The sequence below is a fragment of the Apteryx rowi genome, unplaced genomic scaffold, assembly GCF_003343035.1.
Source record: "Apteryx rowi isolate R43461 unplaced genomic scaffold, aptRow1 scaffold_776, whole genome shotgun sequence".
NCBI lineage: Eukaryota > Metazoa > Chordata > Aves > Apterygiformes > Apterygidae > Apteryx > Apteryx rowi.
In genome coordinates, this window is record NW_020451067.1 from 148,719 (window position 1) to 170,265 (window position 21,547).

General features: G+C 41.7%; 1 protein-coding gene across 1 annotated transcript in view; it reads right to left on the reverse strand.

Annotated features, from left to right (window-relative positions):
- Positions 1 to 21,104, reverse strand: part of GLG1 (golgi glycoprotein 1) — a 48,651-nt gene extending 27,547 nt beyond the window's left edge. Inside the window, exons 1-7 of the mRNA XM_026088589.1 lie at positions 21,006 to 21,104; positions 18,577 to 18,663; positions 15,029 to 15,244; positions 7,477 to 7,680; positions 6,781 to 6,852; positions 4,725 to 4,908; positions 2,680 to 2,894 (exon numbers count right to left, since the gene is read on the reverse strand). Coding sequence (XP_025944374.1) covers positions 2,680 to 2,894; positions 4,725 to 4,908; positions 6,781 to 6,852; positions 7,477 to 7,680; positions 15,029 to 15,136 — 783 coding nt within the window. The 5' untranslated portion in view covers positions 15,137 to 15,244; positions 18,577 to 18,663; positions 21,006 to 21,104. The remainder of the gene's footprint in view (positions 1 to 2,679; positions 2,895 to 4,724; positions 4,909 to 6,780; positions 6,853 to 7,476; positions 7,681 to 15,028; positions 15,245 to 18,576; positions 18,664 to 21,005) is intronic.
- Between the last annotated feature and the right edge of the window lie 443 nt (positions 21,105 to 21,547).

The window sequence follows — 21,547 nt, forward strand, 5'->3', positions numbered from 1 at the left end:
GGCAATATGGTTAATCGTGAGCACAGACTCTCATATGCGAGATCAGTCTGGTCGGGGTAAGTCACAAGAAACAAAACCCCTCAGAGGGAGAAACCAGGGTTTGAGAAGGCCTTAGGTGCGTTTGGTTGACAGTTTTAAGTACAAAGAATCATTCAAACTGTTCATGCAGGAAAGTGCACAGGCAGATGTCCCTGCAGAAAAATAAAAGCACTGGGTTTTTTTGTTTTGTTTTGTTTTTGCGCAGATGGACAAACATTTTCCTTTCACAAGGCAAGCAGAATCAGAGCCAGCCTTGACAGATGGGAGAGTCCAAGTAAAAAGAGATCCAGATTAGACACTTCCAGTTCTGAATTCCTCGAGCAAGCTGTCTAGGCAAATGGGTCTGGTCATACAGCTTCTACACGGAAAAAATTCAGGAGCAGCCCTACTGCTTTGAGCTAGGCAAGAAATAAGTGTTGTATTAGTGCTACCTATGAAGCAACTAAAAGCAGAGATGAACTATCCAGCTGTTCTGCTGGGACAGAAGATTTGGACTTGGCAGATGAAAGACAACATTCGGAGATGGGTCCAAAGCACTGGAAGCCAGCTCCACTGCAACGACCCCCAAAATGATGTTCTGCTGCCTGCTTTGCTCAATCTTCCTCCATTTCCGCAGGTGAAAAGGCAGAGATGCCACAGAGCAGCAGTGCTACCATCAGCTGATACGTGCAAACTAAGAATCTGAGAAAGCAGCTTCAAAAGAGTGTCAGCAGCTCAGCAGAATCGTCTGTCAGCAAAGGGACTCTTGAGGTATCAGAAAGGAACTCAAGTAGTTGTAGCTACTAGAAAGGGCTGGACTTCTAATGTGCCACCTTCATGGCCTGTCACATGGACCAATCTCACATGACAGGGGAGTTCAAGTCTCTCATGAGAAGTTCAGAAGCTGGAAGGGATCCAGACAATATTCTCTTCCTTAGAAACTAATTTACCTACCATAGAAGGTAAAAGCAGGAAGCTCATTTTAGTACAAAAAAACATAACGGAACAAAACCTGACAGCTGAGATGACCATCGCCAGTCTAACCATCACCATCCCCATGCAAAACATCAACAATAAATGATTTAGGTACTTCCGAAGTTGAAGGCAGCTATGTAAGAGCATTATGTCACTCCTCAGGAACCCAGAATATTGGGACACTTATCTTATTCTTGCAATCATCTATTTCCTTCTGCCCACAAAGATATGGGCAAGCTAATCATATTTTATAAAATTAACATTTAATTTGCTCCTGCTGTCTTTTGTACAGAGAACAGAACACAGGTCATTCAGTTTAAAGGACAGTCACTGGCAAGCCCTGCTACTGCATCAACTTCCTGTCCGAAAATAAAGCGGTATTTTAATAAGAGATATGGGGAAAACCTATAGATTTCTACAGAGGTTCTTCTCTTTCCCCGAAAGTCTGAAATCTCCCATCACTTTGGGAGGCTCCCTGACTCAACTTGGGACTTACTCTGAACATGTGCTTCATGATCTGGGATTTACTCCCAAGCAGAACCTTCCAGTAATATTTGGATAACCAAACTCTGAGGCAGCAAGTTCAACTTCATAGTTGAAAGAAACAGAAACAAGTATCCAGCTTTTCCACACAAGTGTTGCAAAGCATAACTCACTGTAGTGCACTGCAGATATGACTCAAAATACACAGCTGCTGCACTGACACACCTGGTGTTTACACAGAATAAGCTTCAGCACAAAATCATCCAACGCCTGAAAATAAAATTTCATCAGCTCTTCATTCATTTATCTTTGCCAATACATACACGTTGGGAACATTCTGGCCTCGGGCTTTAAGCTACATTTAAACTGAAAGTGGGCTACAGTGGTTCCATATACGGCAGGAGGTCAAGAGCACACATCTGTTACTGCTGACGTAGCAATTTGAGGAGATTTTGTACACCACTCCTCGGCCACTTCTGCATTGATGTCCCTTTTCCAGGCTCATCTCGCATACACAGGCTGAAGGGTCATTAAAAATAGGTATTAGGTACAAATGCAATGTCACATGAAGTAGCGTTAATGATTTGGGAGAAATATGAAGTAATTGCTTTCAATTTAAAAAGACCAAACACAAAATGAAGTTTAAAAAGGCCAAAAGAACTGCCCTATTTAAAAAAAAAAAAAGTATTTTAGAGAACGACCATTTCTTTCAGTAGGTGCAACTGAAATGATGAACAGCAGTTCATCATACCAGTCACTGAAGTTCCATTTCCATCTTCAAGCCGAGTGAAATAGAAAAAACAAAATGGAGTTGAAAGCTACTCTGTGAAGATTTTGTGCATTTTCAAGTACAGGGCATGTGTGGAGAGAATACTTTAGAATTTACATAAACAAAAGTTTCCCTACATCTTACATCCAGGAGAGAATGAGATGACTTGAGAGCTGCTGGAAAAGAACTACTGGAGATCGAACATGAAATCCAGAYGAAAACATTTTCTTAAAGAGCAATATTAATGTGCTGCTAGATACCAAGTCACACCTCAYACCATGGTAATTACACACCTGCCTCCAGCATCCTCTAGTACCTGACAGAGCCAGGTTGCCTTCAGCACAATCTTCATTGCAAGGCAAAACGTTAACAGACAAATCACTCCTTCTACCAACTCAACCACCTAGAACTGAAGTGATAGAAAAGCATCTTACTGCCTGCTGACAATTCAGCCCGACGTTTCCCTTCTCTCCTCGTACTACTTTCATCAGGCAGTGCAGCGTGCGGCCTTTCCGATGCAGGCCCGAGCAGTGGTGTTCAATCTCCCCTCGGCAGCTCAGGATGATTTCTGGGCTCAATGAGAAGTCTTCCATTAGCATGCGCCGGTAATCCAACATTTCACCCTGGCACTCGCTGCTCACTTGTCGACCTAAGCCAAGAGAAGACGACGCGAGTTAGTAGCAATGCTTAGCAGAGCCCTTCTTGACCAGGAGCCTTAGTGCTGCCATAATATCAAAAGATTAGGGACCATGTCCACATTCTGGACAATACTAGACTAGCAAACATACTTGAGCAGACTTGCTGGAGATTAAGCCAATTGCTACTGCGGCTCCTGTCATTTAACACAACCTATAAATGAATCATTCTCTGGATTCAGTGCATGGCTTTCAAAGAGTGACCTCTTGAAAGATTAGGAGTATCTTAGTTTGGACTTTACGTTACAGGCAGGAGCTGCTTCTGAAGAATAACTGAAAACCCTCACTGGATCCGTAGTTTTGCAGTACAGGTTATCTGTTCCCCGTACATTCAGGTGGTCATTTTTTTCACTGTAGAAACGGAAGCACCTCCAGTAATTTAAAAGCTTTCTAAGTAACGGGGCAGGGGAATTAGTCTGGACAGCAGGTTAAACACACTCACACAGAGGAAGAAGTTTTCTGGAGCAACAGCACAAAAACTAAAATCGAAGACATAACCAAAACAACACACTGGGTGTGTAACAAACCAACTGCAGTTGTACAGAAATTTAGCTTTAATAAATACTGAAATTTGCTACCGAGAAGCTTTACAAGCATCTCATGAAAACAGGCTTGAGTCAAAARGAATGGGATAGCTTTTTTGCTGTGTGCGCCCCCCCATCTATTCATAGGAGTAAAATCCCCATACAGTGGAGGTCCTACACCACCACAGGGGCTCCCAGATAATATAATACAAAAAAGTGGAGGTGTATGGAATAATAGYGCTCCTCCTGGGCTCTGCTTCACGTGTGAGCCACGCACTGCCGAACCTGTTCCACTGCAATGGTGGAAGTTAATAACCGAACAGCAGTTTCCTGCATGTAATTTGGGAACGCACCTGCTCTTCTGCAGGGGAAGGAAAAGCCTTTTTCCACAGACAGCACACCGCATTTACACATCAATCAGAAGCAATGAGTTAATCAAACTCACAAATGCACAGACTGCTCAGGGTGCTACGGCAGTCTTCCCCTACTGCACCTGCAGCACTGCAGCATGCAGCTCTGCCACAGGATCCTAAACGCTTCATTCGCAACAAACAATTCTCCAATACGTATTATATCCTCTGCATCTGTGTCATTTTACACATTACAGCAATTTCATAGAGAACATTTAACATGGTGCTACTGTATAGGGCCCCCTAATGCCTTTGGGACGGCCATGGGTAGTAGGATGTCTCCAGCTTACAGTAACTTAAGTGTACAGCAAGAACACTGTCGCGCTTACTTTCCTTATACATAGCAAAAACTAGGTAAGAGCTACAGAAATTAAAGCATTTACTCAAGCTACTGAAGGAGCATAAGCAGCATAGGTTTGAATACCCCTGGCTTTCACTGAGTGATGATGAATAAGTTGCCTATTCTGTGTTTTAAATTACTAGCATATTTAATGTTTACTCCACAAAGGAGGGGGAAAAAACCTGTCTGAATTCATAGTGAATAGAAGGATTTGCAATTACACATTATCAGTCCAAGTGGGATTTGCTATTTTGCATTTTAAGCTTCTGGCCTACACAATAAGAGCTATTGTCAGAAATTTCCTCAGCTATTTTTAGATAATCTTCAAATTAACAGTGATGAAAGCATCAGGATGAGGAAACTTGCCTTTCTTCGACCCAAAATTTCAAAGAAGCTTCCTTGGAGAAGGAGGCTATAAATGCACGTTGAAGCTGCTAGTTCAAAGTTTCACACAAACTTTTAAAATCAAGACCCCAGCAAGGAGCCATCACTCAGGCCAGCTCCTCTTACCTCTGTGCACAGCAGACTCTAAACACATCAACAGGTAGGAAAGCCTGGCTTCCCGAGACCGGGGAAGATTCTCCACATTACAGCGATACTTCTTCAGGTCGCTTTTACAGGACTTTGCCAGCGAGTAACTGACTTTGTAGTCTTGGGCAATCAGCTTCTGGCGGGTTGTCAGCGCATCACGACACTGCAGGAGACACGTTAGGACAGCTGAATGAGGCTGAACACGCTCGTGGCAGAGTGCTTGCTCGGCTACTAAGTTTTTCAAGTTCTTTGCATTTCAAAAGAAGACTGGTGCCCTAAAATTCATATGCTTAAGTTGGATCGCAGTTAAATTTGGTTGTCTCATAGAAGCTGCACAGTTAACAACCCACATCTGAGGTCAATAGATCAAGGGTTTTAAAGGCAACAGTCTTCTGCAGATCACTTCTTAGAACTGCACGTTCATCCATTTTTTTGTGAAGAGCTACAGCTGAAAGCATGACTCATTCTCAGTAACTAAGATCAGTAGCTGACATTTATCCCAGCTCTGGTACATGCTCACCTCATGCCCTCAAGAAGCAACTTTTCCCAGTCACATTTACAAAAGAGTACGTTCTTCGGATTTGTACTGTAATGCGCCAAACAGATGACAGCACAGATATGCAGCCTACCCACAGAAATTTCTAGCCATTTTTCCAAACCTGGTGAGACTCAGGAGGATGCACTGTGACCAAACTTGACCCACAACCCAGGAGCTGCAAGAACCACCCCTTAACTTCATCCAAAAAAGGGGCTTCTAAGAAGCTTGGTGAGCACAAAGCAAGCGGCCCACTAGTCAGCTACTGTCTCCTATGTGCGCGCAGCACCTGGCAACATCAGCAAGAAGAAACTTTTTACTAACAACTTGTGCAAAACTAGTGACTTTACATATGGTCCAGCCTTGGCAGCCACGAGGGTGAGAATTAGACTGTGCGTTCCTCCTGCTCTGCAAACTGCTCTTCCACCTCGGAGCACCCGCTTCTCTCTTCCTATCAAGTAATTTGCTACAGCTTTGTCTAAACTCCCAGCCATTCATATTCATATCTTAAGCCACACAGCTCATCATGGAAAAGACCCCACTGCAAAACACAATTTCTGTACAACCAAAAACAAACTAAGCGAAAAATAGCACTGTCTCAGGAACATCCTTGTATAAAATGAAGCTTTGTTTCAAGCCCTCAAGGACTCCTCCCTCAGTTTTGAATTTGTTAATTGGAACTAAGCTTTCAGATAGCTAATGCATTTAAAGAAAAGAAAATGAGTCCGATCCCTGCAGGCCTCTGAATCGGGTTCCTTCGGTGGAGCTTCGTTGAGAAGGGCTTTACAGATACACATCTTTGTATCCTTTAAGACTATAATTCTATTTAGTTCCTATCACTATGATGCTGCTTCTGAAATCACTGAAGACATTGCTGTCTTCCTAATAGCTGTAATGGTGTGGGTGTTTTAAGTAAACTCTTCTTGGGATTGACTTTACAGATCAACTTTTTTGTTAAAAATCTTATCTTCAGGCAGAAAAATGTAAGGAAAACTCCAGTAACTTTGAATTATACATCTTCCCCACACAATTTGCTGCTTAACAGTCAGATAATTATAGCCTGGAAAACAAAGAAGTGAAATACCCATACAGCTTCCTACACTGAGATATTTAGACAATTTGTTTCTAACCTGTACATTATGATACGATTTATTCAGGCTTACCTCAGCATGATGCTACTTCTACTTTAAACACTTAATCACCACACTGCCACTTGAGCTCCAAGTCTACCTTCCCAAATTACCCACCCAAGAGCAGCTTTGATTTATTTACATCCTTAAACTTTAAAGGCTGTAACTTGAACACAATTAATTCAAGCCATCAGCATGTAGCTGGAAACACAAACCTATCAAAGTAAAGGCATCTGTTAAAGCAGTCTGTTATCTGGCCATGTAGATGATGGATTTTCCTCAACGCTGGAAAAGAATAACGCAGTCTGGGTTGATGAATGATCTGATGATTTCTGCATTAAGGATTTGTCCCACTGAGACAGATACCTACCTTTTCACTCATTGATTCTTCAAACTTGTGATTAAAGAGGCACTTGTAAACTCGGCCTTCCCCAGCCTGAGTCTGTGAAACAGAACAGTAACATGAGCCATTAAGGATAAGACACATTATGCTTAACAAGCAGGCTAAACTATGCTAAAAAGATTTCTTTTTAAGGTAGAAATATATTAAAGCTAGCATTTGAACTGATTGTGATGGCTTCTGTACTACCAAAAAAATTTTAAAAAAAGCCTTGCTGACAGTTTTTCTTTTTTCACTCTGATCTGGTTCATCAGCCTTTTAGTGAGAAACCTCTCAGCTGATACAAGCTAATACAGACTGAACAGTGCAGCTTTCCAGCTCATCGCTCCAGTGGTAAGGAGTGCTGCAAGTAAAGTCAGAAGAGACTAATCTTGTGCAACAGCTTACCACTGCAGAAGGAAGGAGTCACTCCCCTTGGCCTCCCTCTCCCCATTTGAGAGGCTCCACACCTTCCACTCCAGGTCTGATGCCCATCAAACCATTTATAAGGCAATTCAGTTCATTAACCCAGTAAAAATTGTAACGCTTTTTTGTTGGGTTAGTGAACTGAATACCGGAGTTATTGCAAAGGGACAGCTAAGAGGTGCCTGTTTTCAGTATCACATGATCATGCTCAGGCTCCACTCTGATTCCATGTAGAAGGGAAGGCAAGAGGAAAATACTCACATTTTCACAAAATCGTTCTCTGTCGTCCCGGCAGGCAAAGTAGAGATGCCGGTCCAAGTGGAAGTCATCTGAAGAGAGTTCAGCTACACGAAGAATTGCTTTCTTACACTGATCAGAAACCTGAACTCTAGGATCAGTCTCCTCTGCCTCTTTTACCAGGCCTTTTTCCAGGCATGCCACCACCTCTCCTTGCGAGTGGGCATCCTACGTGAAAAGAGAAAGAGCGTACCTGTAACTGACCACATGCATGAACAAGTGACCCGCGATTCTGGATAAGCACCACATAAATTAAGTGACAGACAGATCATCTACACATAGACTTGAAAAATATCAGTCTTACGGCATGTACACTCATATGTGGCACAGCAACAACAACTAATAAACCCCCTGAAAGAGTTCTCATCCGAGTCAGAACAGGTGAGCTACAACCAGACTCCAAGCCAGGGTCGGCCAAGCAAACTAAGATGATCTTACTGTGTTTTCCCCATCTCCACCTAGTTCAACAACCTTGACCTGCACTGTCCCCAACCACCACCTTTATATACCGCCATCCTGCTGATGGTCAGAGTGCTATTACCCCCTCCAATGCTCTTGGCTTGTTTTGATGTGRCTTAATTAGATTATCACTACTTAGTCACACTGCTTAGAGCAGCTTACCAAAATGACCAAATCATCTTTAATCTGACATAGCTCTCTCAGCACCATGGCAACAGCAAGCAACAGCATCACATCAAGAACGTACTTGGGGAGAGAAAAATTATAGCCACTCCATGCTGGGACAAGCCTTCACTTTGGGCAATGATAATTAGCAAAGCTAAAAGGCCATGCAGGAGCACTGACCAATCTAGGATTCTCAAGGCTAATTCTTCCATTAAGGGAATAAAAAAAATTCAAAGCATTCAACAGCAGTTGAAATCTCAGACAAAGCAGTTCTGACCCAGTACTGTAACCCATGCCCACCGTCCTGCAAGTTTAATAGAGCCTGAAGGCAACTTTGGACCATGACCAGCAACTGCAAATAAATGTAGTGAGCCTGTGCTTTGTACGAAAACAGGGAAAAGGCAGGACAAAGCTGACCAAAGCTCCATTTAGCTTCCAACATCTTCCCAACCTGGTTAGAAAGAGAACTAACCCATATATCCCTATAGAACGTCCAACTCTTCTAAAACCAGAATTTTTCTGGAACAGATCTTCTCTCACAGCTTCTGCAAGTTTTTCGGGCGAAGAGGAATATCTTCTATTATAAATCCAATTCCTTAATTTATGCTGCTCTGCTCTGAGAGGATATTGCTACTATCTGAGGGATGCAACAAAGCATGAACATTTGCATACAACTGAACCACTCAACCTGGCATCTGCGGCAACCATTTCAGATTCATCCATTACTGCCGTAGCAGCCTGAGCAGGAGAGTCTCCATAAAACGCGGCCATGACTATTCAAAGCAGTGCAACTCTTCCAAGTCTTTTTGTGACACTTCTCCTCAGACAGGCAGCCTTTGATTCCGGTTTGACTCCGCTACACTAGGAGCACAAGCAGAACAGGCCAACTACAGTGTAGTAAATAAAACGCACAAGCATCAGCAGCTTAAGAGCTAAAAGTTTTCTAAACAAACAAAACCAAACCACACAAAAAAATCCACCCTACTCTGGTTCACTCTTTGCTTTGAATGGGAATTTACCAACTGTATACGCTGGCCAGGCATCAGCACCTTCCAAGAAATCTCATTATATATATAAACAGATTCTAAGAGAAATACTAGCTATAGTAGTAAGTTTGCCATGTTATTACTTAAAACTGCCATTTATCCATCACCACGCCAAACACAAACTGCTTCTCAAACCCTTGTGGTCATTCATACGTAGTAATTACAACGAGGGAGCTGGCAGGACTAAATGATTGAAAACCACCATCTTAAGCTCCTGCGGCAGTTTTTGGCTCCAGCCTAGTCGAGGCTGCAGCTGGGAGGCAAGGCAGGCTGGGATTATTCACTCACCTGCAGGCTCTCCCTTGCAGCCAAGGCAGGAGGGCACAAGGCCAGCTGTTTCTGCTAGGATGGGCAGAAGTTTCCAGGTTTCTTCCAGTGTGGGTCTAGGTTCCTAGTCAACAGCTTCATGCTATATATGAAAGTAAACCTATTTTTACTAGGGAAGCTGATTTATATATGCAGGAGATGAGCATTTACTGCTGCATTCCAGGGATACAATATAAAATCACTAATTTTTTTTTGCATTATTTCACAAATACAGGTTTTAGATTTGGGTAGATCATCTCGCAGTTCTGGCTGCTCTGCTGCCCTGTATTACAGTAATTTAAAACACATCAGGCTTAACAGAAATGCAAACATATACAAGACCACCCAGCAGGCTCCTGAAAGAGGCAGTCTTGCCTGTTCTCCTACCACTGAGCACGCACATGCCTTCTCATGGTGCCACCGGTGTCCTGTGCCCACTTGACAAGTGTTTGAGAGACTAATTAAACTAAGCTGGGGTTCATTTTCAGGCAGACCAGGTCCCTAAGAGCTAGTGCTGACCAAAACAGCGTACTCCTTTGAGAGGCAGCACAAAGTTACGCTAGCTTAAGGAGATCATAGAGCTGCAGCCTTGTTTCTTCAGAAGTGCACGAGGGCAGCTGTGCTACTGCTCAAGCAAAGAATATAGACAAGACTTCAAAAAAGCAGTTTGGAGAACCATCAGTTCAATCACTAGTTTTAAACATTTAAATAAGTGGCCTGAGTTTTCAAAGCTTTGGGCTTAAATGCCTAGCGCAAAGGAACGTAACTTAAGTACTGAATGTGAGCTCGGAGCAAGGTGAACGACTGCCAGCTTATTATATCTGTACCACAGATCAAAAGGGCGCATAAAAATCCAAATCAGGATGTATGCTCATTGCCATACCAAAGCACACTATAACTGTTCTCCATTTTACAAGGCTTTAATTACTGGCTAGTATATACTGTATTTAAGATTGTATGCTCTCTTATTGCAGACTGGAGGGGAAAGCAAACATGGGTGTACGGCTGCACACAACCGTCTTTTTTTGCAGCAGCAGCTGGTAATCAGAAGTCCAACGGACTGATCCTAAGGGTGGCATGACAGCTCTGACATACGTTTGCAACGACCACATTTCTTTGGAGGCTCTGCACTCCCACCTGCACTTCGCTTGCTAGCGGTCCTGCCAGGGCCAGCTTAAATTCCGGAGCACCGAAGCCGAGGGGGCTGCTTCCCGCTAGGAGCCCTCGCGGACCCACTCCGGCACCGGCTCCCTGCTGGGTAACAAGGGGTAAATGCCTGCTGCAGCTCCTCCACCAGGTGAGCCATAAGGAGCTTTGCTTCTGTTTAGCACCCTGTTGTCAGAAAACCTATATAACATTCAATACTTCCACCTCTAAGTTGTTTTCACAGGTCAGGGCTTCCAAAAATTGCTGTGGGGGACTGACCCAGCCTAGGCTTCATTCCTCTAGTAAGCCACACTGAAATACAGAAGACTGCAGTCAAAAAAACCACATGAGCCTCTCTGAACTGTCATCTCACCATCGCTACCATTCTTAAATAGAGAATTTTGTCTGAAAGTTGCAGAGATCTGTAAAACATACTAGATAATTATCCCTAGTCTGGGGATCTCTCATGTGAGATTTTTCTTTTAATATAGTTTAGGCTTTGCAATTCTCGTTTGTTTGTCATTTCCAGAAGATCCCCAGAAAGACTTTATCCTGCCTGAAATTTGTCATGCCTTGAGCGCACTATTGTCAGCGTTGCAGAGTTACACAGATAAACTCGGGAAGCGAACAGATAAGAGTCAGAGGACAAAGCAGCAGCACCCAGGAGGGTGGAACATAACCTGTTTTATCAAACAGCATCTCGCACTGAACAGCCAGTGCTGACTTGCTGGGAGCAGAACAGTCGGGCTATAGAAACCAGTAGCCTCTGTACCTAGTGGTTATATCTCAAGTTTCACTTTGGCACTTCATGGGGCTAATTTGGAGGCCAAGATTACAGGGATCGCTCCCTGTAGATAACTCTCAGTACCTGAGTTGATAGTACACTGCTATAATACTAAGCTAAGTAAACAGACTGAACTAAATGCTATCATATCTTCCGATTCAGACTTGCTTCCTCTCCGTGTCCAGAACCTGTACGTAACTAGGGAAAGAGCGAGGCCAACTGTCGTCAAAGCACTTGGGGGGAAAAACAAGCGAGGAAACAACGCTCTCCTAATGTGTCCGTTTTAGGAACCTGGAGAATACTATTATCTGGGAAAGTGCTATAACAGACGTGCAATTTAAGCCTATGTCCCTTTTAATGTGGCAAATAAATCAATTCCAGCTCAGACAGCACAGCTAAATCCAAACTAGCACCAGGGCACCTATACTCTCCCCAATAAATTGATGCAACCCTGTACAGCACCAGCATCAGGAAAGCAGCAAGCTCATTCTGAGAGGCAGTTCAAGAAAAGCTCACTTGCAATTACTAATCTCAACTTCAAATTAGATTCGTACTGCATGAAAACAAAGCAAGGTTTAAATACCAGGAGACCAAATTCACTATAAAGCACAGCAGCCAATTGGAAGGGTGACAGAAGCCACTCTTAAATACTTCTCCATTAGGCCCAAAAAGCAGGGGTGTTACAAATTATACTTAATGCTTTCAAACAACACATCTACATTCTTTCTTACATATACAGCAACATGAACTCTATAGTCTAAAGTACTTCTAAGCTGTACTTCACTGCTCTTACAGACCAGAAAACCAGCAAGAAACATGGAAGAGAAAGCACAGGAAACATCACACCAGAAACAACAACAGCAGGAACAGTATTCAATAGAAAGAAAGCTAAAACAAAATAAGGAAATATAGGAAATCGTTAGCTAGCATCAGGGCTTGAGGAGACAATGTAATTCCAGAATATACCCACTGAAGCGCCTTTTACATTTAAAAACAGAGTTTATCCCAGTTACTATGAAGCAATCATAGGAAATATCTAGTAGGAGCCTGATGTGAATGGAGCTAGTGGTCTAGCAGTGCTCATTGCCACAGACACGAGAAGATCCTCTCTCCCCGTCTTCCTCCTCAAGTGTTCAGTGACATTCAGCCGCACAAAAGGACTAGTCCTCTCCAGGCAGCTCTCAGAAGCTACAGTACGGAGGCAAAAACTGAACGAGCATCTGATGGGAGCAAATTAGATGAGATTTCTTTCAAGCAGCAATGAGATAGAACAGAACACCAACAAAAGAAATGCTTGCATAGCCACTTACAGCTGTTTCCACGGCAGTATAAAATACTTCCATTGCTCTAAGTGCCAAAGATGACAACATCACAAAAGAAATCATACAACAGACTCCTGCTTTTACAAACCAAGGCAAAATATTCTGGGTTGGGCACTAGGAAGTGAGGAAAGCGCACAAGCTGCACAACCCCCCATAAAAGGTTAGTTACTGGCTTGCTTCACTGTCCCATAGTTTGCATTCATTTCTCCCAGGTGCCTTGCGACCACCTTAGCCACCCAGGCCACCCTTTTTCCTTTAGCCTCCAGCCTTACTCCTCACACATCTTAATGTCAGCAGCCAGCGAAGCAGGGAACCCGCATAGAGCTTTTATTCATCACCTACCAACCTGTATCCAGGGCACTGAAAGGAGCAAAGTGGCACAGAAGTGAACTGCTATAGCACTGCACAATTAGGTGATACCAATGTGCACACAGAATAGAACTAAAATCGGGACCACAGATAACAGTAGTGTTGTATTTTTCTAAACTTGAGTTCTGAAACTGCAATATAGACATACGCAGAGTTTTGTATCCACATATCCCCATTTCTGAAAGAACGAGCAATTCTGCTGACGCTGACTTCCCCAYCATCACCCTCCACACTCACTTAAGTCATCGCCTTTACACTCTCAGAATGACCCGCTGCTACCTGCTACTCCGCTAAGTGGCAGAAGTACTGACACACACCACAGAGGGGGACATCAGTCCCCACGTGGGTTTCAAAGTTACACTAGCACACGCAAGCATGAGATTTGGTTTGCACTCATAAAATCCACACTACGCAGAYCTGGTAAGCCAGGATTCCCGTAGTATACTTCTGATCCCGTACCAATTATCGAAATCAGTGTCCCAGTCCAAGAGCTCCTTCAGCCTAGTATTAGAAGAAAGCCTTTAYTTTCTGGAGAAAGCAAGTTACTCAGTTGCTACCAAACTGAAACCGCAGCGCTTGCAAGTTCCTCCCACTTTTACAGCTACTTTTATTCTTGACAAGAAGTACTTGTTTTTGTGCTTTCTGTTGTTCAGCTAAGCCTTCCAGAGTATACTTGCACTTCAGTTTAACACGCTATGGATGAATTTGCTTAGAGCAGTGAACTTCTCACTCAAACTAGCAAAATTTCTAACAGTTAGGTAGCTATGTGTCCAATATCTGTTATCTAAAAATTTGGTATATTTTTCATTAAAGCTTCTCACCTTCTCATTGACAGCTGATTTAAGAACCTAATTCTTAAAAATATAAGAGCTATAATTAAAAAACATTGTAAGAAGTTTATAGTCCAATTTTAAATTTATCCCTAAACATAAAATCTTACCATAAAAGCAGCCACTCATTGATGCAGCACTACATAATTGCTGCCTGCATTAGCTACACTGAAATAGAGGGGGAAAGACAGTGCCTTGAAAATCACCCTGCTTCTGGTTACCACAAACTTTCTTTGCATTTCCTGCGCTGTCATTAAATAACACATCTGTAATGCATACAGATTTTCTAAACTGGGCCCTGTCCCTTACTTCCAGGGAGGCTTCCTCGTGCAATGGACCGCTGCAGAAGCTGAAAGATTTAACGAGGAGTAATGAAGACAAACACAAGAACAGGCAAACTGGTACATGCAGCTATAGAAATATTAGAGTGATGAATTACAAGAGCAGTACAGTCAATATCAAGGCCTCCACTTAACTCCTATATGGCAAAAGGACACTGATTTATTTGGTAAAACCAATACAGTATTAAAGAGTCAGAACTAGTAAAATCTGACACTAGAGATTAAGTGCCSTTCAACCATTTTCTTTTTGGGTGGGCAAGGGAAAGGGAAAGGGAAAGGGAACAAATACAGGCTCTTGATCCATTCTATCATCTACGGCCTGAGAAAGCAGAACAGGTTAGCACAGGCCACGTTACCTCGATAACTTTCCTGCATCAGACCCAACAACACTGAAATAAGTCCAGCAATGGATCACTTAAATCTATTGTTTGGATTCACCATATCAAGTCAAGCCTAAGCAARGGTAACCAAAAAGACGACTACCTACCAGATTACCTGTGGTATGGTAAGGAAAAGACAGACAAATGAAAGTCATCTCTACGAACAGCAGTTTCTCAAAGCAATGAATGCACCTTATTAAAAAGGAACTATACAGAATCAGGACATCGCCCTCTTCATACAGCTTAAGTATTGCATGGATTTTCACAGCTGCAAGTCAGACCGCTGTAATATAGTGTTGCGGGATTTGTGTAAGCTTAAGTGAATCACTTTTACAAGCCTATTGACAATCTACATGTTCTCTGGATACCTTCTCCCCAGGTCGAATGCTGCCACACTTCAGGAGATTGATATCAGCCTTGCAGTCATCCATGAAGCCACAAATCAACCGATAATCACTGAAGATAATGGCTGTCATTTTAGTGATGTACTGATGGCACTGGTACTCAGTGATGTTTCCTCTGTGATCCACCAGGCAAGACACCAAGAAACCTTTACCAACTGGTTCATCTGCACACTCTTTGATCTGTTCAAAGAAAAAAAAAAAGTTAAGAATACAGYGGCTGCAACTACTGATTCTAAACATCTTAAAAACTCCTCAGGCATAGAAACTTGCATCTACGGTTTCAAAACCTGCTGGCAAAAAAAGCTCTCTAGGCCTAAGGTTAACTTTCAGCAAGTCAGAATACTTGGATATTTCTGAAATGAGAAATACCTCATTTGTGCCAATATCTGAAGTAAATGCAATGACCTTGAAGATTATCAGTCTTCTGGCCCAATAATCATCTTTCATAATCATCATACTGAATCCCTGCAATCAAGTGGATTTGTAGGAAAAATGCTACTTTGACAACCTTTATTTAGAAAACTAAGCATATTATTATAGCATTACTAAATCATACTTGGGCCCCCATTAGCACTTGACCTCGTACAGTATAAGATTTCGTCTAGAAGTGAGATTGATTCAAAAGCCAATATAATATTTATYGAACTGTTTATAACTATCTAGAAGTTGAAAACATTATTTTAAAGGAAAAACCTCATCAGGTTTGTTTTTATCAAGCTCTTGTAGGAGCTGACTGTTGATACTAAACCATTTTACTCAGTGGTCTGAAAAAAAATCATTGCTAATAAAAGCTGAAAGCTGTGCAGAGACTGGGAGAGTAGTACACATGAACCAACAGGTCCCCAATATAAATCACAGTCTGCACTGCTCAGGAAAGCAGACAATAAGGTCAAAACGTCACCTTTAGAAGTAAAAGGCACCRGCCGTTTTGACAGCGTCTTTCCAAAAGAAGCGGAAAAACACGGTTGCTTATCTGGTAAGGACACTCCCAGAGGAATACTGAAATCGGGAGCAGTAGAGCAACGCCTTGCTCTGTGCTCCAAGGAGCGTCAAGACTACACAGCCGCTTTTGAACCCCGGGAAGACCCTGTGCTGAAATCCTTGCCCAATTCTGGTGTCCCCTATTAAAGGAGGATGCTGAAAAATGAAGCCATAAGAATGAAAGAGTACTTTACAGTAGGACTAGAGTCCAGTAACTAGTTTTTCAAGCAAGAGATACATGGGTTGACTTGACTACAAAGTTTTGTTCCTGTACAGATAGTAAAGGGCTCATCAAACTAAAAGGAGACCAACGACGATCAGTAAGCCGGGCTTGTTCAGATACCAAACAGGGACAACACTAAGAGAGCACAGACTGAACCATTTTCTCGGTTTCTCCAATACCAAGTGGGAATCTTTATACTGGAGGGGAAGATATTGCTAGAAAGAGATGCTCTAATTCAAACAAGAATGAATACAGGTCACCCTAGGTGAATAAAATAAATCTTTCTGCCTCAGTTTATGAAGCAATTACTTTCTATTTATCAAGTAAAACATGCAACATTTTAAAAACATGACTTGAAGGCAGATGTAGGCTGATAGACTTATTTCTATKTAATCCATATTAGAAAAATGTAGCTAAAAGTTGATTTTACTATTACAGAGAAGGCATAAAGCACATCTTTATTTTAAGCAAAAACACATGCGATTCATTGCAGGGTGAAAGGGAGAGAGTTGAGCAAGCTTCCTCTGCAAAAACTACGTCTTTGGTTTGGCCCTACTTCAGATGAAGTATCATGAGCCAAACCAGCACTCAATGGCAACATGCTGCTTTCAGAAGAGCCTGGCATTGGAAACAGATCCAGAGCTCTGCGGCCCCAGTCAGTGAACTGGGTAAAAGATCAAGCAATCACATGTGCTATTGGCTGGCCACTTCTAAAGCCACCACCACCATCTGGTAACCAACCATAATTCTGGATTAAAATTATAGCCAGAAGTTATAAAGTTGTAACAGTTGAGAAAGATGTTGACATTCACGTTAAATCGGTATTTAGCCGATAATATTAAAAGGGGACTTTTCAGCAAGCGCCCAGTTGAGATAGTCACTAATTCCCAGGTGACTATCACTAGAGTTTATTCTTCTAGCTGTACTTTGTTCTAAAAAACACACAACAGGAAAATACCTACCTGTTAGTTCGAATTAAAYAAAAGTGTTGAGAGGCAAGTACTCTGCATGTTAATTCTTAAAGATTTTAAGGCATTTCTACTAAAATCTGTTCAGTGGAATGGTTTATGCACTTGCCTCAGCATTTATCAGTATTGATCAACTGATCAAGCATATACGATTACTATTACTTATCTAACTTTTTTTTTTTTTTTTTTTTTAATGAAAACTACTCACCAAATAGCAAAATACCAGTTCAGGCCATCATTCACCACCAAATTATATAAGAGAAATATTGGTGATTAACGTACAGCTAAAATTCTGTGCTTTTCCCACTGCATTTAGAGACCGTATCCAAGATTTGGTGCGCAACGTTTACAACGATACCAGATCATCAATGTACAAAACCAGTAACTAAACACACTGTTAGGGGAGCATTTCCAAGAATGTCTAGGCTGTAAAAATTCTGCAGCAGTTCTACGACATAAAACAAAGTTGCAAACAGAAAACATTTGTCTTTCCTTGACTGCAAAAAGTGGGATTCAATAGATTTGGCAGAGCTTTCATTTGGGAGCTACCGAACTCCAAACACAGCATAATCTTGAATGTGAGCTGCTTTCCCACCACTGTTTAATCTTCTAGCTTTCTAAATTATGTTTTCCCACTAATGTTACTGCAMCTCAAATGGTACTAAAAGAAGTGGAAGCACAAGCCCAAACAGGGTAGGAAGAACAAGCTATTGAGTACCCCTCACCTACGCTACTATTTCCCAAACTTTTGGAGCCAGACTGCTTTGTGTGCTCCTCTCGAATTAACTGAAAACGCTGTAAAGAAAAGGGAACAACGTAGGTGATTCCAAACATTTGAGGCCTTGGGGAAATTACTCATCTTAAATCTACTCTGAGCGCTGCCACATTGCCCATGCCTAACAGGCTGGTGTGACAAGCAAGTCTGCACTGCTGAAAGCTAGACCTACGGAAAATAAACTGCTGATGCAAACAGGCTGGGGAGASAATCTGCCATTCATGCAACCAATTCTCTCCCAAGGAAACCTACTTTCAAGACCCAGAGTCCCTGGAGTAATTCATTTTGAACTTAGAATAAAAAAGTATGCTGGCTCACTATTTATGTCTGTGTGCCTATCCTTTCTGTTAGATTAAAAAAAAAAAAAAAAAAAAAAATCAAAACTAGACTTACACTTTTTTGGAAGAAGTCTGCATGAAGTATGTATGCCCAGGAATGTGACCTCTAAGGCTAGAGTTTCCCCAAGCCCCAAAACATTATTCTCACTCACCACCCTACAGAGATTCTAAAGAAATGGAAAATCCCCCAATGTCGCAACAGCGGCCGTTCCTTTTCTCTGGCTCACCTCAGCAATAGTGGTCTTGCAGACTTCTCTGGCCACGGATTCAAACTTCGGATCTGTAGTCAGGTTCAGCTTGTAGTTCCATAAGAGCTGGAGAGAGATAATTTGTAGGAAGAAGATTTAAGAGCTTGCCATTGAGAAAGAAGAATAGATATTTTGTTTCAGAAAAGAATGAAACATCAGTTATTCCAAATCTGTATCATCTTTCTATGGCGCAATAATCAATGCAACGCAAAATCTCCTTGACGACAACTATTTCCACAATAACTTTCTCATCTTGAAGAAATTCAGACTGCCAAAGCTCTCTCCATAAGGTCATGAGCTGACCCATTTAAAGAAAATATATCTAATGAAGACAATTTCATAACTGAAGGATAAAACAATGAAAGCCCAAACTTGCTACGTATTTAGCAACATCTTGAGCCCACCACAGCATCCTGCGTTATGGCTTATTTGCACAACACGTGTGATCTAACAAAAAAAATGGACATCCTCAACACGAGCAGATGTCATGTTGAAAACCTAACAAAAATTTATCATAAAAGGAMGCTGACAACGCAGGTGGTTCTTTATTCACTTCCTTCTGTGCAGGGCTGTGACTAGACACAGACATACGCTAAACCTACAAGCTCTCCATCTTGCTGAGCACAATACCCTAGACGTCAGACTGCAAAATGCCTCAGTAAGGATGACTGTTCCTCTAGAAGCCAGAGATTAGCTCATTTAAAAGTCTAATTCTTGCACAATGATCTAATGCATCTAATTTTGGGCAAGTTACACTCTACATGTATATACACATCCCAGATTTCCCCGAGGCACCAAAGTGAAAAACACAAGACAAGATAGCTAAACCTCAGCAAATTAATAGGTGAAATTTTTGCCCAAGAGAACCTCTATTAGCTCAAGAGTTTTCTCCTCAAGGAACTTACGTTACACTTAAACATTTTAAATGAACATAAAGGTTAAGCAGGTTTTGAAATTCAATTCAACTACCCTACCTTTGTGAGAAAATCAAATTAATAGCAAAATGGTAAACAGTATGGTCACACTTTTATTATGGAATTTGAATTGTACACAAAATGTAGGCAAYGTTTTCCCAGGAGAAATATTTCCCAAAGGCTGCAGAAAGAGGCAAAGAAATTATTGTTTGCATGTGGAAYTACCTCTCTCTGTGATCCATCTTTCAATCATTCCCCATCAGCTTCTGCCTGGGAAGCTAAGACTTTGCCCACACTCCCTATTTGTGAATGGCTTCTATAATCCACATGGCCTAACATTTGCCTTGCAGCAAAGAAGTTGCCATTTAATCCAACAGAAGAAAGGTCCAATTTTGATTCCTAAAATCCTCATTTTCTTCCTCATTCAGGTAATTTCTGTTGGCATAACTGATGGATTATGTCAGATACATTTTAATACTAAATCTTATTTGTTTGGTTTTTTTTTTTAAAAAAAGCAAAAACCAAAATAAAACTGACATGAAAAATTAAAGCCTGAAACATCATATGCCCTTCACCTTGTACAGCCCTGCGCAGCAACAGAATTATGACTGCCATGAAATCAGGCTGCACAGTGCTAAAGGTTAATTTATAAACACAGTCGGAAATTACCAGTTGTACAGCRTGGCTGGGTTTTATTTCTGGAATATATCTTCCAACAATAAACCAAAATATAGCAGTTTAAACACAAGAAACGAAGCCCGTCATCGAGGTGTGCACTTGTCTGTTCATGTCCAGGGCTAAGCAAACAATTAAGGATCCTGATGTGGTGGATCCTACCAGAATGCCAATGAGAGAAGACAAAGGAAATCTAATACCAGTTGCAGCTTTGATCACTTTTTCCTGGTAGATCTCAGGATTTTATGCGCCAGCTTGACAGTCTGAAAACTGGCTAACAGTTTGCTCACTGTTAAATAAGGTGATGGGAGGAAATTTGTTCTAAAACCAGCCAAGTGCTTCAAACTGCCTCTAAATATCACACCCCCCTCCCAGCATTTTCCAAGTGCGCCTAAGAATTTAGCAGCTGTGAAAGCAATACAGAAGGCTTGATCTTCAACAGCTGAAATTAAAGAGCATTTAAATTCAGTATTGCTCACATCTTTCCCCAAAAGAGCACATTGCATTGCTCCCAGTAACTCACGGGAACCACCCTCCACCCCTAAAATAGGAAAGACGTCTGCTCTCTTCCTCTTTGATACCGAAGTACAGTGTATAAAGAGCTTCGCTACGTTCCATTCTGCAGACTCCAGTACAGCTGTATTGGCTATATTGGGTTAAAGGAGTTGTCTTGTTGGTTGTCTTCCACTGTAGGGCCATCCAGAACTCAAATGCATACCGACTCCTTCTGCAAGCTCTATGCAAAATATCCAGGGCTGAGAAGGGAAGGAAGGTGCAAATGCAATCAGTAGAGACTGAATAAAGCAAAGCAATACTTACATGATTGCAGTCTGAAGAGATTTCATTATCTGGCTGAAAAAAAGAAAAAAAGAAGCATCAGTTCACTGCTGACACGATGCGCTTAACATACAGAGGAATATCAACTTGTAGAAACTAATACACTGTCAACCCTTTTTCATCTTAAGAAACAATTTGACATAAGCAATAGGAAATTTTAAGAACTGCATAATAAGAGTGATGATACCTAGGCACCAAAAAGACAGAAATAGCAGGCACTTTAGACATCCTCCTCTACAGCATGCAAATTGCACAGCACTTGCATTTATGTGGACAACGCAAAGACATAACAGATGTACTTGTGTTTGGCCCAATTGCCTGAACTCAGAAGGCAAAAAGCATCTGTGGGAAAACAAGGATGCGATAGAAGAGGTTTTTTTTTAAAAATAATAAGTTTCATCCATACATCTGAAAGAGGAAAAAGAGACAGACCTGAGATTTACACCAAGATACTGATAACATCCAACACTCACACATCATTTCAAGATATTTACTGCATTTTTGATTCTAAAGTAATGAAGATA